General features: G+C 43.7%; 1 protein-coding gene across 1 annotated transcript in view; it reads left to right on the top strand.

Moving 5' to 3' along the window:
- Positions 1 to 19,994, top strand: part of LOC103171325 (centrosome-associated protein 350-like) — an 81,427-nt gene that overhangs the window by 57,391 nt on the left and 4,042 nt on the right. Inside the window, exons 15-25 of the mRNA XM_039911972.1 lie at positions 550 to 674; positions 3,866 to 3,945; positions 5,010 to 5,164; positions 6,018 to 6,190; positions 7,463 to 7,550; positions 10,624 to 10,770; positions 13,735 to 13,913; positions 16,861 to 17,039; positions 18,127 to 18,215; positions 18,504 to 18,591; positions 19,678 to 19,892. Coding sequence (XP_039767906.1) covers positions 550 to 674; positions 3,866 to 3,945; positions 5,010 to 5,164; positions 6,018 to 6,190; positions 7,463 to 7,550; positions 10,624 to 10,770; positions 13,735 to 13,913; positions 16,861 to 17,039; positions 18,127 to 18,215; positions 18,504 to 18,591; positions 19,678 to 19,892 — 1,518 coding nt within the window. The remainder of the gene's footprint in view (positions 1 to 549; positions 675 to 3,865; positions 3,946 to 5,009; positions 5,165 to 6,017; positions 6,191 to 7,462; positions 7,551 to 10,623; positions 10,771 to 13,734; positions 13,914 to 16,860; positions 17,040 to 18,126; positions 18,216 to 18,503; positions 18,592 to 19,677; positions 19,893 to 19,994) is intronic.

Here is a 19,994-nt window from a genome sequence, read left to right on the forward strand (position 1 = left end):
GCTTGGGTTTTGGGGCTCCTCAGGCCTCAATTTACATAACCTCTATAGCATTTCTGGGTCCAGGTCCAGACTCCCTCCAAAATCCTTATTTGGGCTTCCCGAAAAACACACTGGAGGGTGACATGGAGCATGCTGGCAGAAATGGGGGAGAGTTGAAGAGAGGAAATGCCTTTGCTTCCATCGAGTTGTTCTCCTAACTGGCTTCTAGTGGCTCCTAGACTTAGCCAAGTAAGAACAGCACAGTGGAAATAACTTCCATCAGCTGCAAAGCCAGACAGGCTCACATTGGCTCACATGAGTACTAGTCCATTGGGGTTTTCCCAGTATCTGACCCTGCCTGGGACCTCTGCTAAAATATTTTGAAAGAGAAAGGTAGAAATTGGAAATGCCACTTTGCAGGTAGACAAACCTATGCCTGTGACTTCTGGGAAAGCTGTGACTAGAACACAAGACTCCTAACTCAATCGATTCCTTCATACCACATCTTCCCTTGAGCTTGCTCTGAGGAGACAGCCCCTGGCAGTTCCTAATATATACCTTGTTTTACAGTGCTTTCATAGAAGCAGTGCGATTGGGTGTAGAATAGAAAACAGGGTGGACAAGTGGAAGAGAATACAGACTCAAGGGAATGCTGAACTCCCAGTCTCATCTGCCAACAACTCGGCTGGATGCAGGTAAGGAGTGAAGGGGACAGCCTGCCTTCTCCCTTCCCCAGAATGGGGGATTGGTGATTTAACTGAAAGTAGTAGAGTCTCTTTGAATTGACAGGAAACCCAGAAATCCAAAATTAATTCAAGAATCCAGGGCTGGGTCTCCCAAACATGTTGATCAATCTCTAGTATTGATGGGGTGCCTCTTGGGTGTACTGAGGTGAGGGAAGGAGAGGAGAAAGTGTGGTTCCTGCCCTTAAGGGCATGCAAACACATACACACCAGCTCCCAGTCCAGGGAATCAGGCTGTCCTGATCACCTAGGGAGTATTTATTGAGTACCCACTGAATATAGAATGCTGTGTTTAGCACTTGGAAGAGTGTAGTAGTATTAGAGTCATGATCTTTACCCAATCAATCAATCAATCAATCATATTTATTATTTCCTGTCTACAGAGCACTATATTAAGCACTTGGGAGAGTACAGATTTACAGAGTTAGAAGATACATTCCATGCCCACAGTAAGCTGATTGCATAGAGGGAGAGACTGACATTAATATAAATAAATAAATTACAGATATGTACATAAGTGCTGTGGGGCTGAGAGAGGGGTGAATAAAGGGAGCAAATCAGGGTGATGCAGAAGAGAGTGGGAGAAAAGGAAATGAGGGCTTAGTCAGGGAAAGCCTCTTGGAGGAATGTGCCTTCACTAAGGCTTTGAATTTGGGGAGAGTAATTGTCTGTTGGGTGTGAAGGAGGAGGGTGTTCTAGGCCAGAGGAAGGACGTAGGTGAGAGGTCAGTGGCTAGATAGGCAAGATCAAGGTACAGTGAATAAGTTGGCATTAAAGGAGTGAAGTGTGCAGGCTGGGTTGTAGTAGGAGCGGGTAAGATGATTGAGTGCTTTAAAGTTGATGGTAAGAACTACTGTTTTTCGTGGTGGTGGATGGGCAACCACTGGAGGTTCTTGAGGAGTGGGAAAACATTGACTGAACCCCCAAGGAGTTTACAGAATAGCTCCTGGGTCAGCCCCTCCATCCCCCTCTGCAAGGCTGCCCCAAATCCCTGGTAGGACACAGGAGTGCAGAGAACCTCCAACTGTCACATGGGAGCTCCAGCTGACCAGAGAGTGGACTGCAAGGGACTGCATCATATTCACTGAAACAGCAGCAAGACAGGACTAAAGCCAGTGCCAGGGGTGGGATCACCCTCCCTCCTCAAGGACATGACAGAGTCTTGTCAGCTACTCATTGGCCAGACTTCCCCAATTCCTATTTTAATTGGCCTCTCCCTCCTTCCCTCTGCATTCCCCAAGAAGAGAAGCCCAAATACTCCGACTGACTGTAATTTAGCTTAGACCATAATGTCCTATTTTCACTACCAATAAAATTCCAGAATGCTAGACAGGTAGATCCCACAGGGAGTAACTGAGTCTAGAACACTTCTGCAGGGCATTTCCCCACCTGCATAGGATCAATTCAATGTATGCTGCAACTAAAACAGCAGGCCAGAACCAGAAATTGCCTGGGATTATTACAATTCATGTATTTTGGCCTTGGTTCTCTCCCTGCAAAGGAGGGTGGGAAAACTGGGGCCAGTGGTTGAAGGGAGATGAATTGTCCCTCCACAACCTGTGTAACCTGTTGAGGGCAGCTCCTTGAAATTCATCTCCCTCCAACCACATCCAGTGACATTAAACATGTTGGCCAGGCTACTTTAGTGGAGCATCTGGGGCCCAGAGTCCTTAACCCCTAGGACGACTGAACTATTCAGAACATGGGGCCTGCAATGGGGTCAGAGCAGCCTTGGCATCAGGATCGGTTACTCTGAACCTCAGGTACTGCTGGATGATGAGACAAGACCAAGTCCGCATTTTGGGAACTTCAGAGCAGAGGACTAGGAGAGTTGAGTGTCTGATTCAGTGAAAGGGAGAGGGAGGTAACAGAAACTCCTTACCATTGGCTTTAAAGCACTCCATCACTTTGCCCCCTCCTACGTAACCTCCTACGTAACTCTCCTACTACCACCCAGCCCACAAACTTCACTCTTCTAATGCTAACCTTCTCACTGTACCTTGATTTAGTTTATCTGCCAACAACCTCTGGCCAACTTCCTACCCCTGGCCTGGAACGCCCTCCCTCTTCATATCTGACAGACAATTACACTCCCCCCGCTTCCAAGCCATATTGAAGGTACATCTCCTCTAAGAGGCCTTCCCTGACTAAGCCCTCTTTTTCTTTTCTTCCACTCCCTTCTGCTTCACTGTCTTGCTCCCTTTATTCATCTCCCCTCCCAGTCCCACAGCATTCATTCATTCATTCATTCATTCAATAGTATTTATTGAGCTCTATGTGCAGAGCACTGTACTAAGCGCTTGGAATGTACAAATCGGCAACAGATAGAGACAGTCCCTGCCCTTTGATGGGCTTACAGTCTAATCGGGGGAGACAGGCAGACAAGAACAATGGCAATAAATAGAGTCGAGGGGAAGAACATCTCATAAAAACAATGGCAAATAAATAGAATCAGGGTGATGTACATCTCATTAAACAAAATAAACAAAATAGGGTGATGAAGATATATACAGTTGAGCGGACAAGTGCAGTGCTGAGGGGGTGGGACGGGAGAGGAGGAGGAGGAGAGGAAAAGGGGGGAGAAGAGGGTTTAGCTGTGGAGAGGTGAAGCGGGGGGTAGAGGGAGCAGAGGGAAAAAGGGGGGAGCTCAGTCTGGGAAGGCCTCTTGGAGGAGGTGAGCTTTAAGTAGGGATTTGAAGAGGGGAAGAGAATTAGATTGACGGAGGTGAGGAGGGAGGGCATTCCAGGACTGCGGGAGGACGTGGCCCAGGGGTCGACGGCGGGATAGGCGAGAACGAGGGACGGTGACGAGGTGGGCGGCAGAGGAGCGGAGCATGCGGGGTGGGCAGTAGAAAGAGAGAAGGCTTATGTACATGTCTGTAATTCATTTATGCTAATGTCTGTTTCCCCCTCTATAATGTAAGCCAGTTGTGGGCGGGGAATGTGTCTGTTATATTGTTATGCTGCATTCTCCCAAGTGCTTAGTGCAGTGTTCTGCTCAAAGTAAGCACTCAATAAGTAAAATTGACCAACCGGCTGACTGAGAGGGATGGTATAGCACTTTCTGGGGCCTAGTCTGCACCTGTCTTTATTAGAAGATAAGAATAAATTTATTGGGTTCATTGGCAACTTTTCCCCACCAGAACAAACCAATCTACAGAAGAAACCCCAGAGACGAGGAGGAAGTCACAAGGGGAGCTATTGAGTGGTACAGTGTCTACAGGTAATTCATTCAGTGGGGCGGACTTCGGGAGTTGTCCACCGCTGGGACTGAGGGGATTAAAGACAAAACTGAGAGTCTGTCCTCCATCTCTGATGAGGGTAGAATTAGAGAAGATAAGTTGCAATAAGAAAAAAATTTAGATTAGAAGTAAGGAAATTCTTCCTAATAGGGAGTGATAAACCACTGGAGCAGGACCTGAAAATGACTTAGAGTCTTCATCCCTGGAGATCTTTAAAACCAACTCAGCCATCTGATTGGGGGGGTTAAGTTTAGAGAAGCAGCGTGGCTCAGTGGAAAGAGAACGGGCTTTGGAGTCAGGGCTCATGAGTTCGAATCCCAGCTCTGCCACTTGTCGGCTGTGTGACTGTGGGCAACTCACTTAACTTCTCTGTGCCTCAGTTCCCTCATCTGTAAAATGGGGATTAAGACTGTGAGCCCCACGTGGGACAACCTGATTCCCCTATGTCTACCCCAGCGCTTAGAACAGTGCTCGGCACATAGTAAGCGCTTAACAAATACCAAAAAAAAAAAAAAAAAAAAAGTTTGTCCCTGCCTGGGTAAAGGAGGCCGGAGTACATGATCTCTTGGGATCCCTGAGAGTCAATGACTGGCGATGGGCATAGGCTGAAGGCACTGGGTTACGGTCTCTGCTGGTGTAGAATGATCAATCTCAAGGCAGACTTTAATTATCTTATTCCCCCTTTCCCTCTTACCTGCTGAAATGATTTCCCAGCCTCTTCCTTCCATTGCTCATTGAATTGAAGTAACCACCCTTTGAATTGAGGGCAAATTAAAGGCACAGAAAGTATAATTGTATTTATTAATTTATTGACAGGTTAAACCCAACATATAAATCTAGGTGTATTTTTTTAAAAAAAACTAATATTGTAATGTGAAGTCTAATCTAATATCCAAGTGAGGGAATGGAGTACCAAGCTAAATTACTCAAATTTAATCTTGACTTTTTATGCCTGAGCCATAAAGTGCAGAAATGAGATGAAGCTGTTTTGCTTTTTCACTCAAATGAAGAAGTATTTTACATGGAGTGGTCTGACCGTTTCTAGCTGCAGGGGTTCTGCCAGGAAAGCAGAGGCCGGCTTCACCCCCAGCACTGTCCTGGGGTCTTCCGCCCCCTCCCACAAATGAAAAGAACAGCGCAACGCCTGTAGGAGTTGACCCCGAAGACAGCAGCGGGAAAATCACAGATGTCCCCAGCCAGGTATTTATACCAGGAAATAGCCATGCCAAATTTTAGTGTTCCTCTTTCTTTTCCTTGTGCCTGGTTCAGTGGTCTCCTCCCATGCCTTTTCCTAATAGAAGCAGCACGGTCCAATGGACAGAGCAAGGAAGGACATGGGTTCTAATCCCATCTCTGCCATGTGTCTGCTCTGTGACCTTGGGCAAGTCAATTCTCTGTGCCTCAGTTATCTCATCTGTAAAATGGGGATTAAGACTGTGAGCTCCACAGGGACTGTGTCCAAACTGATTAGCTTGTTTCTACCATTAGAACAAGTGCTTAGTACAGTGCTTGACACACAGTAAGGGCTTAACAGATATTCATTCATTCGTTCAATCATATTTATTGAGTGCTTACTATGTACAGAGCACTGTACTAAGCACTTAGAAAGTACAATTTGGCAATAGATAGAGACAATTCCTACCCAATAATGGGCTTACAGTCCAAACGGGGGAGACAGACAGCAAAACAAAACAGAACAAAACAAAACAAGTAGTCTGGCGTAAATATCATCAAGCTAAATAGAATCATAGATATATACACATCATTAACAAAATTAATAGAGTAATAAATAATATATACAAATATGCACAGTACTGTGGGGAGGGGAAGGGTGAAGAGCAGAGGGCGGGAGAAGGGGGATTAGGGAGGGGAGAAGGAGCAGAGGGAAAGGGGGGGCTCAGTATGGAAAGGCCTCCTGGAGGAGATGATCTCTCAGTAGGGCTTTGAAGAGGAGAAGAGAGTTTGGCAGATGTGAGGAGGATGACAAATACCGTAATTATTATTACCATTATTATTGTTACTAACAACTTCCTATCGTGTGCTCTGGCTTTAGTGGAGTGAAGTCAGTCCAGCCGAGTTTGGCTGTTTCACCTCGAAGATGATCGAGCGGTCCCTAAAGGCCGAAGCGGAACGAGCCAGTCACCAGGCAGGCCTCCTCAGACTCTGGGAGAAAGCACTCCAGGAGAAAACCCGGGCGGAGCTGGCATGGCTGGAGGACCAGAGAGTGTAAGACACAGACGGCTCTTCCAACACCGCTTTCCTTTAAGTGGGAGAACATTTCTCAACTTCTGCCCCTCTGTCTGCCTGATATATTGACATAGTAAGAATTCTGTCTCTGGACTCTGCACCATGCTTAGCTCCTGGCCTTCAACAAAGTACGTTAATGAGGGAAATTCCGACATTCCTAAAGGTGAAGCAAAAATTTAGAGGGACATCCACTGCTATTTTTTCCCAAAAGAAAAATTGATAGATGAAAAATGATTCACTAAGCCTTAATAAAACTCTTAACCCTTGCCGAGAAGCATTCTTCTTTTAAATTGGAATCAACTATAGAACAACATGGCCTGGGGGAAAGAGCATGAGCCCCGAGAGTCAGAGGACCTGGGGGTTCTGATCCCTGCTCCACCACTTGGGGTGAGCAGAGGCTATAACTTAAATTCTGTGGATCTCAGTTCCCTCATTTGCAAAATGGGGATTCAATACCTTTTATTCCTCCTTCTTAGTCTGTGAGTCCCATGTGGGACCTGATTATCTTTTATCTACCCCAGCCCTGGGTACAATGCTTAGTACATAGTAAGCGCTTAAGAAATACCACTATTACTATTATTATTAATAATAATACTATACAGGAGTAGTGATGAGCCACTGCAGGGAGACAGAGGGATATGGCCCTATTTTGTGTTTGAGCTATAAGATCAGTAACATTGGTGCAGTAAGAACCTGGAATCACACTGGGGCCACAGATGCCTAGAGAGGACAGAAGAAAGGGAGGAAAGCCAAGCTTATCAACAGTGAGAATTTAAGTATCTGACACAGATCAACCACAAAATCCCAAGCAGGAATAATTGAGAGTTGACTGTACTCCTTTGAATTTTCTGAGCAATTCACATTCAGAACCAGCTTGGAGTCTTGAGAGGCCCTTGGCAATGGAAACATAAGGGTGCCCAGCTTAAAGTGGGCCCCTTCTTGCTCTTCCTGGGCCATATATCCACTGTGAGGCTATTTCTCAGCAGCGATAGGGCTATTTTCATCCATCCATCAATCAGTCAATCAATGTAGTGCTTACTGTGTACTGAGCACTATACTACATGCTTGGGAGATTTATCCAGGATTAGTTGTGGTTTCACAGAGCTGAATAGGGGAGAGAGAACAGAAGCAAGTGGGGATATCTGGAGTGGCTTCAGGGGCCACTTGAGAGCAGTAGATCTAGGACCATCATCCCGTTTCCTCAGTCACTAAAGCGGCCCTGTTTCACACTGTTATCAATCTTTCCTCCAGCTCTCTGGGAAACGTGGGCAACCATAAAGCTGCATCCGCCATCATGGAGAAGCAGCACAGAATCCTAACCAACCTGCAGCAGGAACAGGTGGGGTGACTTTCTGATTTGGCATTCCCTCCATTTCCCCAGACACCTCTGTGCTCATCTGCCAGGAAGTGGCTTCTTCCCTTGGGCTGAATGTTCTTCCTTAATACATGATTTCATTGGTTTTCTTGATTGTTTATTTTGCCCCTGGGGTGGTTGTGACCTGAATCTGCACACTGCATGTTTTAAAATTATAATAATAATACTTGTTAAGTCCTTACTATGTGCCAAGCACTGTTCTAAGTGCTGGGGTAGATACAAGTCAATCAGTTTGGATACAGTCCTTGTCCCTCATGGGGCTCACAGTCTTAATCTCCATTTTACAGATGAGGTAACTGAGGCACAGAGAAGTTAAGTGACTTGCCCAAAGTCACACAGCAGACATGTGGCAGAGCTGGGATTAGAACCCAGCTCCTTTAGATTCCCAGGCCTCTGCTCTATCCACTAAGCCATACAGGGTTTACCCCTTCCCTACTCCAGACAACCCCAGAATCTTTCTTAAACAATCAATTGAATTTACTGAGCACTGTACTAAGCTCTTGAGAGAGTACAGTACAGCAGACTTAGTAGACACATTCCCTGCCCACAACGAGCTTAGGGTGGAATGTGTGGTTTGGGATTCAGAGAAAGGTTACTGAATCATCTGACCCCCGTAATAATGAGCTAGGTCTGATCCCCCACTACAGTGGAACCTCCTTCTCAGAGATGGGATCCCAGTATGTTGATGATGGAACCGGTCCTATGAATGGCCAGACAGTTAGTGGCTCACCTTTGAGAGGTATGTTAACTCTTTCACCTCCCTGGGATCCCATTCATCATCCTAGAAGAGTCTTTTTCTAAAGATTTTCTTGGTGGCCTAAATATCTAAATCTAATACCTAGAAGATACTTTCATCCCTGCTAGATTCAGAACCCAGCACTACTAATTTTGTGCATGGATCCTCACTTGTGTGAGCTTCCTGAGGGCAGGGATTGAATCTCCCAACTCTATTGTACTCTCCCAAGTGTTCATTACAGTGAACAGCACACTGTAAGTGCTAATAAATTCCACTGATTAATTGGTTGATTGCATGATGCCTCTCACCTGGAGCTCTGCACACACCAAATTAACTTCATAATGGCTTCCCTATGAGATGAGAAATATATATGCTTTAAGTTTCAAAAAATATGGATCAAATACCCAGAGCATAAAACAAGAAGAAAAAACAGGGTCCATGAGTCCTTATTAATCAGATTAGTCCTAACAGTTATAGCGTCGTATGGGGCATCAAGGCCGGTCTTTCAATTGGTCTCTCTTGTCTGGGTCTGACACAGTATCAGATACCTTCATATACCCATGTTTTTTCTTTTCAATGCCCAGCCTCCCTCTGCTCAGCCCCAGCTTCCCACACCTGTGCTTACGGAGACTTGGAAGCAGAAACAGCAGTGGATAGTGGATGCTACTTGTCTGCTGCGTGACCTTGGGAAAGTCACTAAACTTCTCTATGCCTCAGTTACCTCATCTATAAAATGGGGATTGATTGTGATCCCCATGTGGGACAGGGACTGTGCCCAACCTAATTAGCTTGTATCTACCCTAGCGTTTAGTACAGTGTCTGGCACAGAATAAGCGCTTAACAAATATCATTAAAAAAAAAGCTGCGTGACTTAGTGGATAGAACATGGGCCTGGAAGTATGAAGGACCTGGGTTCTAAGCCTTGCTCTGTCAGTAGTCTGCTGTGTGACCTTGCACAAGTTATTTAACTTCTCTGAGCCTCAGTTCCCTAATCTACAAAATAGGGATTACGACTGTGAGTCCCATGTAGGACATGGACTGTGTCCAATCTAATTAGCTTGTATCTATCCCAGCAGTTAGTACAGTACCTGGCTCATAATAAGTGCTGGGGAACTTACTGGCTTTGGAGTAAGGGTTGGGTCAGTGGGTCCCCACCCTGGACAGGCTCGAGGTTCTCTGAATTGCCATAAAAGGTTCCATATAACATCAATTCAAGTCATTGCAGAGCCTACTTAACACATAATAATAATAAAAATGATGGTATTTGTTAAGCGCTTTCTGTGTGCAAAACACTGTTCTAAGTGCTGGGAGTGGATACAAGGTGATCAGTTGTCCCACATGGGGCGCACAGTCTTAATCCCCATTTTACAGATGAGGGAACTGAGGCACAGAGAAGTTAAGTGACTTGCCCAAAGTCACACAGCTGACAAGTGGCGGAACCAGAATTAGAACCCATGACCTCTAACTCCCACGCCCGTGCTCATTCCACTGAACCACGCTGCTTCTCTAATGTAATGTAATGAGTGTCTATTTCTTCTGGGTCAGCAAAGGCACATCCGGTGCTGTGAGTGCCTCCCTAGAGGGACGATAAATCCATAATGATAATAATAATAATGACAATAATAATTGTGGCATTTGTAAGCAATTACTATGTGCCAATTTAAAGCCTTATTAAAATCGCATCTCCTAGAGACCTTCCCTGACTCAGTCCTCATTTCCCCTATTCTCACTCCCATCGGTGTTGCCTTTGCATTGAGCTTTGCACATTTTATTCACCCACCTTCAATCCCACATCACATATGTACATATTCTCAGTGTATTTATTTTCATGTCTATCTCCCCCTCTACACCGTTAGCTCCTTCGGGGCAGGGAACATGTCTACCAACTCTATTATATTGTACTCTTCTAAGTGCACAGTGAGTAGTTAATAAATAGGATTGATTGATTCAATCATTCAATCATATTTATTGAGCACTTACTATGTGCAGAGCACTGTACTAAGTGCTTGGACTGTACAATTTGGCAACAGATTGAGCCCAATAATGGGCTCACAATCTAAATGGGGGAGACAGGCAGCAAAACAAAACAAGTAGATTGATTGCCAAGCTCTGAGCTAAACATTGATCTAGATATGACTCCATAAGACCCTGGGCCTCACTGGTTTAACTCCTTAGTCCATCCAGTTGTCTGCCTTAACAATGTCACTAAAAGACACTTGAGGAAAGGGGGTGGTGGTTCTCCTCCATAAGTATCTTGATGATTTATGCCTGCTTCCTCTTCCTTTCCTTTGCCACATTCAGGTAGAAATTAAACACCTGCAGAGTGTCTCCAGCGCAGCTCATCAGGAAAGGAATCTTTTAGCGAAACAGCACAAAGACATCTTCAGTATGCAGCAATCAACAGTTCTTCTGCAACAGGAATGGCAGAGTTTGGTTAAAAAGCAGCAGGTGAGAACAATCAATTTAAAATGGCTGAGTCAAGCCATCAAGGGTCCCATGACAGCACATATCCTGCTGTAGTGATTTCTACTTGCTTCTCCATATTTGTGGATTCAGCAGTTGAGTAAGGCTCACCTGCCCACCTCAGGTCCTGATTGACCTCCTCACACCCTGGACTCACCCTCCCCTTATCATTTTTGGGTTGAGGGACAATAAAATATGTTGGGGGCTTCCTATTAACACGTGACAGAAAAACTGTGGAATGTTTTCTAGGAAGTTTTGAATGTTAATGCCCTCTTTTTTAGCTATACAAGACAATCAATTAATCGTATTTATTGACCATTTGCTCTCTGCAGAGCCCGCTACTAAGCGCTTGGAAAAGTACAATATAATAGAGTTGGTAGACACATTCTCTGCCCACAGTGAGCTTATAGTCTAGAGAGGAAGACAGATATTAATACAAATAACTAAATTATGGTTATATACATAAATGTTATGGAACTGAGGTTGGGGTGAATAAAGGATGCAAATCCAAGTGAGGGGGTGTAGGAGAAGAGGAATTGAGAGCTTAGTCAGTGAAGGCCTCTTGGAAGAGATATGCTTTTAATAAAGCTTTAAAAGTGGGGACAGTGAATGTCTATAGGCTATGAAGAGGGAGGGCATTCCAAGCCAGAGGCAGAATTTGGGTGAGGTCTGTATCAAGATAGATGAGATGGAGGTACAGCGAGTAGGTCGGCATTAGGGGAGCAAAGTGTGTGGGCCGTGTTGTAGTAGAAAATCAGCGAGGTAAGGTAGGAGAAAGCGAAGTAACTGAGTGGTTTAAAGCCGGTGGTAAGGACAATGTGGAAGTGTCCTACTCTCTGAATTAGTGAGGCAGAGCCACCAAAATTAGAGCAGTGGGTAGTCATATGTGATTAAATCAGTCACACCAAAATGGGAAATTCCAGCATGTCCCTCAGCAGGGATGTAGGGAGGCCTGGTCAATGACAGCTTAAAGCCAGGATCGAGCTCCTGCTGGTTAAGCCGCAGTAGGGCTCACGGTTTCAGGAGGTGTAGTCTTGCCAAATCCAACAGCTTCTACTCCATGCTAATCCTCCATCTCTCAGATGCCTTCAACACTGTCGATCACCCGCTTCTCCTGGAAACATTATCCAACCTCGGCTTCACTGACACTGTCCTCTCTTAGTTCTCCTATCTCTCTGTCCTCTCTAGGTTCTCCTCCTTTCTCTCCGTCCGTTCATTCTCACTCTCTTTCGCAGACTCCTCCTCTGCCTCCCACCCCCTAACTGTGGGGGTCCCTCAAGGTTCCATTCTGGATCCCTTTCTATTCCCACTGCCTTGGAGAACTCATTCGCTCCATGGCTTCAACTACCACCCCTAAGCGGTTGTTACCCAGATTTACATCTCCAGCCCTGATTACTCTCCCTCTCTGCAGTCTCACATTTCCTCCTGCATTCAAGACATCTCTACTTGAATGTCCTGCTCATATCTCAAACTTAACACATCCAAAATAGAACTCCTTATCTTCCTACCCAACCCTGATCCTTCCCCTGATTTTCCCATCACTGGGAACAGCACCACCATCCTTCCTGTCTCGCAAGCCCATAAACCTGGTGTTATCCTCTATTCATCTCTCATTCAACCCACATATTCAAATCGTCACTAAATCATGTTGGTTCAACCTTCCCAACGTTGCTAAAGTCCACCTTTTCATCTTCATTCAAACTGCTACCACATTAATCCAAGCACTTATCATATCCTACCTTGATTACTGAAACAGCCTCCTAGCTGACCTTCCTGCCTCCTGTCTCTCCCCATTCTGATCCATATTTCAGTCTGTTGCCCGGATCATTTTTCTACAAAAACATTCAGTCCATGTTTCCCCACTCCTCAAATACCTCCAGCGGTTGCCCATTCACCTCTGCATCAGACACTCCCTACCACAGGCTTCAAAGCAATCAATCTCCTTGCCCCCTCCTACCTCTCCTCGCTGCTCTCCTTTTGCAACTGAGCCAACCTACTCTAATGCCAATTTACTCACTGTACCTCCATCTTGTCTGTATCACCTCTGACCTCTCGCCCACATCCTGCCTCTGGCCCGGAATGCCCTCCCTCTTAAAATCCGATAGAGGTTGACTCTACCCATCTTCAAAGCCTTATTGAAGGTATATCTCCTCCAAGAGAGCTTCCCTGACTAAGCCCTCATTTCCTCTTTTCCCACTCCCTTCTGCCTCACACTGATTTGTCCCCTTTACTGCCCCTTCCTTGACCCACAGCACTTATTTACATATCCATAATTTATATTAATGCCTGTCTACTCCTCTAAATTGTGAGCTCGCTGTGGACAGGGAATGTACTAACTCTCCCAAGCATTTAATACAGTGCTATTCATACAGTAAGCTACCAATAAATACAATAGATTGCTCTTCAGGTAGTAAGCACTCAATAAATCCCTTTGTTTGACTAATTGACTGATTAGCTTTGCCAGTGGCCAGAGGGACCTCCCATCTATAGGGAGGGAATGTCTGATCTCTTCTGGAGCTGTCCACCTGGGAAGAAGTTTTACGAAGTAAACATCTCCTTGCTCCCTGAGCCAATCCCAATGGATGTAAAAGACCTGAGGTTTTCCGCCTGGGCTGCTCCAGCAAGATCCATGCCAGTTTGTTAACTTGGCATTCCTGCCCCATCTGTTCTAGTAGGGTGTCCTCCACTTGGCCTGGGCATCAAAGTGTTTGCTTTGGCCTTGACTCTCCCCACAGCCACCACCCACTCTGACACACATGCCTTCCTTTTCTTGCAAAGAAAAAAGTTGTGTGGACATTTTTTTCCAACTGGCAACGCTCAGCACTGGTCCAAGGCAGATAGGTGGCATGTAAAATTGGCTGAAATCGGAAAGGATAAAGTAAGAGTCAAGGGGATATGCTTGCTGGCTTCCATCCCCCAAATCCTGTCAACCTGGGCGTTCTCTTTCAGCCTCCCGATGTTCAGACAGATGTCAAGGGAGCAGTATGCCTGAAGGCAGAGAAGAGTCTCAGACCTGGGATATCAACACTGAATCTGGAAGGAGCCATGAACTCAAAAGTGCCTGATGTGGCAGAAAAACAAACCAGTCGTGTTCCAGAAGGAAGAAAGCAAAGACATAAGGATAAAAAGTGTGTTTGGGTTTTGCTTTACAGTTGAAATGACTAAGACTCAGTTGAGATTTTTTTTCAGGCTACCATAACATCTGAGAGTGGAATATCTGTTTTCCTTAGCTTTGAGCTCAACATAGAATATGCCACTGAGGGGCAATTTGAGATATCTGAGACTTCTAAAGTGAGGTGACTGAACTCCACCCCTGAGGTCTGGCAAGAGATGACCCCCAAAAACGTTCACAGACCTGTCTTTGTATAATCTGACAATCTTCTAATTATAACAGCAAATTGTCAACAGAAGAATCCAGCTGCATACTTCCAGGCTACACTGCAGCCTTTAGACGATAAACGCCATAGCCAGGAAATGGGTATTTCAGACAGGATGGATATATGTCCAGCGACTTTGATTTTACACCCTCCTTCCAAAGGACTCTCAGGTGAAGCAGTTCAACCTGAGCCTCATCCCTGATCATGAATGAACAGGTAAACAGTTACTATCCAACAGTACATTTGAGGTTCATAGGTTGGTGGTCTTACCTACTTTTAGAGAAAGCCCACTGATTCGATCTCAGAAAATCCCTTTAATATGAGGAAAGAGGCTACATTGTAATCCACTGTGTAAAATTGTTGAGCTAGTTTAGAAAAAAGGATGGCTTCCCAGTTAGTGAAACAGTAAGTCTAGCAGTGCCTATGTATTCCTCTTTCCTACCTAGAAAGGCACTATAATTGCACTGGTTACAAAACAGCATTTTCACAAGCTTCACAACTTCTTTAAAACGCTTCAGATCTTTTATTCCTTCCTTAATGAACATTAATTTATTTGATGTGAGTTTAGGTCCCAGTTCCCAGGAAAAGATGTCTTTATTTTGAAGGGAAGAATGCTTTGTCCTTACTCCTCCACCACTACGTTCCTTGAAATGACTTTATAATCTAAAAACCTGATACACTCATGAATCATGTGCCCCCATAAAGAGTAAAGCTCAATCAATTCAATAGACAATCTGAATGATGATGAGAGATGGCAGTTGATGCAAGAGCCAGGGCATAAACAGTGAGATGATAGTGGATTTTACAGAGCAGGCTCCCGGAAGCAGCTCCAGATTAAACCCCCAAACATTACAGTTTTTTTAATATATATTTTTCCTATCATTTATTTGGGGAAAGATCAGGTACTGTTCTAAAATATCTGTGAATAAAAGGAAGTAATTCAACAATAACAAATCCAAGAAGAGCAGCCAATGAGTCAGTGCTGCACATTTACTTAGCTTTCCTAAGGGAGCGGTTTTCAAATAAATCCCCGTCCGAAACCGATCTATAATTCATGTTGCTATTGATTACAAGTCAGGGGAATCTTTAAAAAGGTTTCTTGGCTGCACTTTCACTTCTGATTACAGAGGAGTTTGCTTTGAGTGGAATGGAGATGATTAGCCCAGGGGGTTAGCAGAGAAGGCCTTTGGTGTACACAGCCCCCCTTCTTGGCCCTGAGATCGGCCTGTTGGGGAAGGGACCGATCCTGGTTTAGCTCTATAGGATCTGATGGCTTTATGCAAAAGGAAAGTCAGAGAGTAAAAGGTTGGATGAGCTGGTACCAAACAAATGAGGCGTTTTTTCCTAGTCATATTATTTACTACTCTGACCCCAGCTATGCACGAAGAAGGTGTGTGATAAATCTTTTTTGATGGTGGTGGTGGTACCTTAAGAGTCCCTTGGGTTTTTAAAATTAGTTTGATGCTGTGGCAAATGAAGTCCAAGGGCTCTATGATCTGAAGAACGACACCCGTGGGTGCAAGGTGATGTTGGGGTGAGGACCCCTGTTCCTGGAGTTCAAAAATGTTAGGCAGCAGGTCTGGAAGCAGGTGAGCCACAGAGAGGGGCCAGGAATGTGGTGGGATAGCAGTTCTATTGGTAATAACAACCATCTTTCCCTCCCCAGCCTCCTCAATTTCTAGGAATCTGGGATCCCTGATCCATTTCCTACTGTTAACAGTGGATAACTTCAGTGGTCCATCGGTCCCGAGCTGCCATTTTGTCACGGGGTCTAGGCAAGCAGATGGTCGCAAAGATGTGGAGGGAAGGCACCCACTTCTGGGGTTGGGATCAAAATCTGTGTTGCTGAGAGAGTAGTCCCAGAAGGGGCGAGAAAGTTGAAATGCGCTGAATCAACTGTTCATTTGGAAACATAATCATTCTTAAATATATCAATAATAATAACAATAGTAATAATAATAATTGTATTTGTTAAGCACTATGTGCCACACATAATACTGGTGTACAGTGAGGTAGACACAAGCTAATCTGGTCAGACATTGTCCCTGTCCCATATGAGACTCACAGTCTAAAGCAGAGGGAGAACCAAGTATTTAATCTCCATTTTACAGATGAGGACACTAAGGCACAGAGAAGTTAGATGACTTGCCCAAGGTCACAAAGCAAACAGGCGGCAGAGCCAAACTAGGTCCCAACCTGACTCCCAGGTTGGTGCTCTTTCCCTATCACAATGAAAAAGGGAATTCTAGGTGGGAGAGAGAGAGCAAGAATGACTTACCAGACTTAAGAGGCCAAAATGCCTAAGTGGGGGGTATTTGTATCTGCCCTTTCTCTTGGTGTTCCTCCATCTCCCATCCCCCTTCCCCAATTTTTACCACTATCCCACTACTTTTCCGAGCCAATGGAAATTGGTCAAAGTCAAAGTGAGTTTTTAAATATCCCCAAGAGTGCCCAGCCAAAATTTTAATCTCAGGGACATTTGGGACACCTTTCTTTCCCTGTAATCTCCTCAAAGCTAGGCCAGGAGTGAAAAGTAAGAGAAACAATAATTTTTGGTGGGCGGGGATTGCCCCAGGAATGACTCTCAACAGAAAGTCACACCTTTTCTTTACTGAATTCTTCCAGGGCAACTGTTTCTAAATTTCAGAGTTTGGCCTGAGTCTGAAAACATTCACCGTTTTTCTGAATTGCCTTGCAGCTGCCTCTCTGAGAAGAAGGATCCATGGCTGTCCTGCAGGAGGTCCCTGGAGAGCCCAAACCCACAGTTGCAAGGATGCGATGAGGAACAAAGTGAATCTAGAGACAACCACAGTGTGACTGATCCCAAAGAACAAATCCCGAGCCAGAACTTGGGGAATGATGGCTGCGAAAGCAAAGGTATTGTTGAGGAATGCTTCAATCAAAGTATAAGATAATTGTTCTGGACATTGTAGATCATTTAAGAGAAGCAGATACTAGTCCCCAGGTACCAGTCTTCTTAGCAGCAATTGTATTGATCTTTAAGAAGTGCCCAGACAATCAAGAAAAGAAATCACTTTTTCACTTCCTTAAAGTGTTGTTTTAAAGTGTTTCCAAGGCTGAGTCTGTGCTGGCCATCTCATCTCAGAATTCTTGAAGTAGACAAGGTGACAAATTTTTGAGGCCAATGAAAGAGGTATGGTGGATGAAAGCACTGTTGGTAGTATAAGAATAGCTCCTTATTTCCACTGGGTTTTCATGGAAATGGAATGATTTGTACATTCCAAGCACTTAGTACAGTGCTCTGCAAATAGTAAGCACTCAATAAATACTATTGAATGAATGAATGAAAAAAAGGCAAAAGAACCAGCCAAAAAAATTGCTGGTAGGAACGAGCAAGCCAAATCAATACTTTTGACTTTTGATCATTAAAAGTATGCAATTATTTAGTTTCTCGTGTATCATTATAGAAGTGGTTTGTTGCCAATTGACATTTATGAATCCAAATAGCAACAGATCCTGGGGATCTAGAAAGGAATTGCAAAATACTCAAACAGAAACCAGAGAGAGTTTTTAACCGACACCATTTCTTTTCAAAAAGGTAAAAAAAAAGTGTCACACAGAAGATAGTGTGAGTAGAAATTATTTCCCCAGCTTAGTAATAAATGTTTCTCTTAATGCTGGGCTTGACGTATTGTCATCCAAGTAACATGCCATTTCCTGATTCATGTTAAGAGGTTATATTAAAGGTTTTTATGGAATGGCTTCACATGCACTCATCGTATTGGGTGCTATGTGTGTAGAATGCAGAAAGTAGAAATGATTTTCTGTGTGTGTGTGTATCCTATTTTTTAAATTAGGGATTTTGCAGTTCATACATTCTCTGAAGAGCCCCAATGATGCTGGATGGATTGTTAAAACATCTAATAGTGTCCCGAGATTAGAACAACCTGATGATTCCAGGGATAAAATGTCATGTTAATTTTTGGAAAATTTTGTCTTTCAGAAACTGGTGAGGAATATCGTGTTCTCCCACAATATTCTGAGGAAGTATGCCTTTTAAAATTGAATGAAGATTCAAATCGTGTCTTCACCGTAAGAGCAAACTTGGGAGCCTTTTAGTCATTTTAAAAAAAGTTTGTTTTAAAATTTTCTCTGGTGTTACCAGTCTGTGGTGACATTTTGACCTCAATTGTGCTCTCAGTGAAAGCCCTGAGTGTCTGAAGTTATATAATTGTCTACATGTTAAATCTACAGGCCGACAATTCAGTTATTTAATCTAACACTGTGTGCAAAGCTACAGTCATGCAAAAACCTAACTATATCATGTCTTTTTGTTTCAAATATCTCTTGATACTAACTGTGACTTTTCAAAATTTACAGAAGTCAAGAATGGATGAAAATAAGCTTCTTTCAAATCATGAACTACTTCCTAGAGACAATGAATTTGAGACCCGAAGTGTTCAAAAAAGTGAGTTTGTGAAAAAAATTATTTAGGTGATTTTCTTAATTTATTCTGTTGAAAATATTCACCAAAATACGGAAAAGCATAGTTAATGCTATCATATACAATCTGTTTCAGTATCCTTAATCAAACTTGATCTACACCAACATGAATGCACAAGTTTCTCATTTATTATCTAAGCATCTCGTTCATTCTTATCCAAGTATAAATCATCTTCAGGCACAGTGTTGGAAATCTGTCTAAAATTCATGATGAGAAATTGTTTCCTTTTTCTCAAGGAAACACTGCTTATTCTGTTTGTTTCATTTTAAGATATTTTTAATGGTGTTTGCGGTGCTTTAAAGGATTTGTGTTGCCAAAATGTTTGTAGATATTCCAAAGAGAAATTTCTATATGTTGATTTTATATATGTTTCTGTTTTACCTTGGGTCCAAGGCTTTATTATTACGCACAACATTGCTGATTCTAAGCATACCCTATATGTCTACCCACATTAGTTTTCTTCCAAACTGTGAGGCCTCTAGAATGGGAAATCAAGATCAGGTAATAATTTTGTTTTAATCTACAAGGGTAAATATGCACTGTTTTCCCTCAAAGTGATTTTTGGGATCCAGAAAGTTGGATAATAATAAGTATGGGATTCAGAAAGTTGGAAAGTAAGCACTACGTGTCAAGCACTGTACTAAGCACTGGGGAAGATACAAGATAATCAAGTCCCACATGGGGCTCACAGTCTAAATAGGAGGGAGAAACCCATTTTGCTGATGAGGGAACTGAGACACGGAGAAATTAAGTGTCTCGTCCAAAGTCACATAGCAGACAAGTGATGGAGCCGGGACTAGAATTCAGGTCCTCTGACTCCTAGGTTCATCTTCTTTCCACTAGGCTGTGCTGCTTCTGAATCACTTCGGGATCTTCTGGCTCACTTCAAAAGCTCTGATCCCTGTTCTCTAACATCCTATTCTTAATATGCGGCCTGCAAATGAGACCGTCTTCTTAGATCTACTGTGTTTGTTCCCACTAGTTTACTGTCCTTTTTGAAATTCAGCTTTTCAAACTCCTAAGGCTCCTAACAATTTGTATGTATTACAGATGAACCTGAAAAAGGCTTCCTCCCCTTAGCACTGAAGGGGAGCCAAATATTAGTTAAAAGTGAACCGGTTATAAAGGGAAGAAGTCAACGATTACCTACAGAAGAGGAAGACTTTTGCTCTCAACAGAAGGCACGTATAAGGGTTATGTCCCTTGAAGAGCATGTAATTAATATTTTCGGCATCAATCAATGTTCTAACGTTCACAGTATAAACGTAAAGATACTTTTATATCAAATGCTTTGCTGCCACAAGTTAATATGATAAAATTAAAACCCATACATTTGATTGATTGATATTTGGAGAGTGCTTGGAGAA

Source organism: Ornithorhynchus anatinus, chromosome 4, assembly GCF_004115215.2.
Source record: "Ornithorhynchus anatinus isolate Pmale09 chromosome 4, mOrnAna1.pri.v4, whole genome shotgun sequence".
Classification (NCBI taxonomy): domain Eukaryota; kingdom Metazoa; phylum Chordata; class Mammalia; order Monotremata; family Ornithorhynchidae; genus Ornithorhynchus; species Ornithorhynchus anatinus.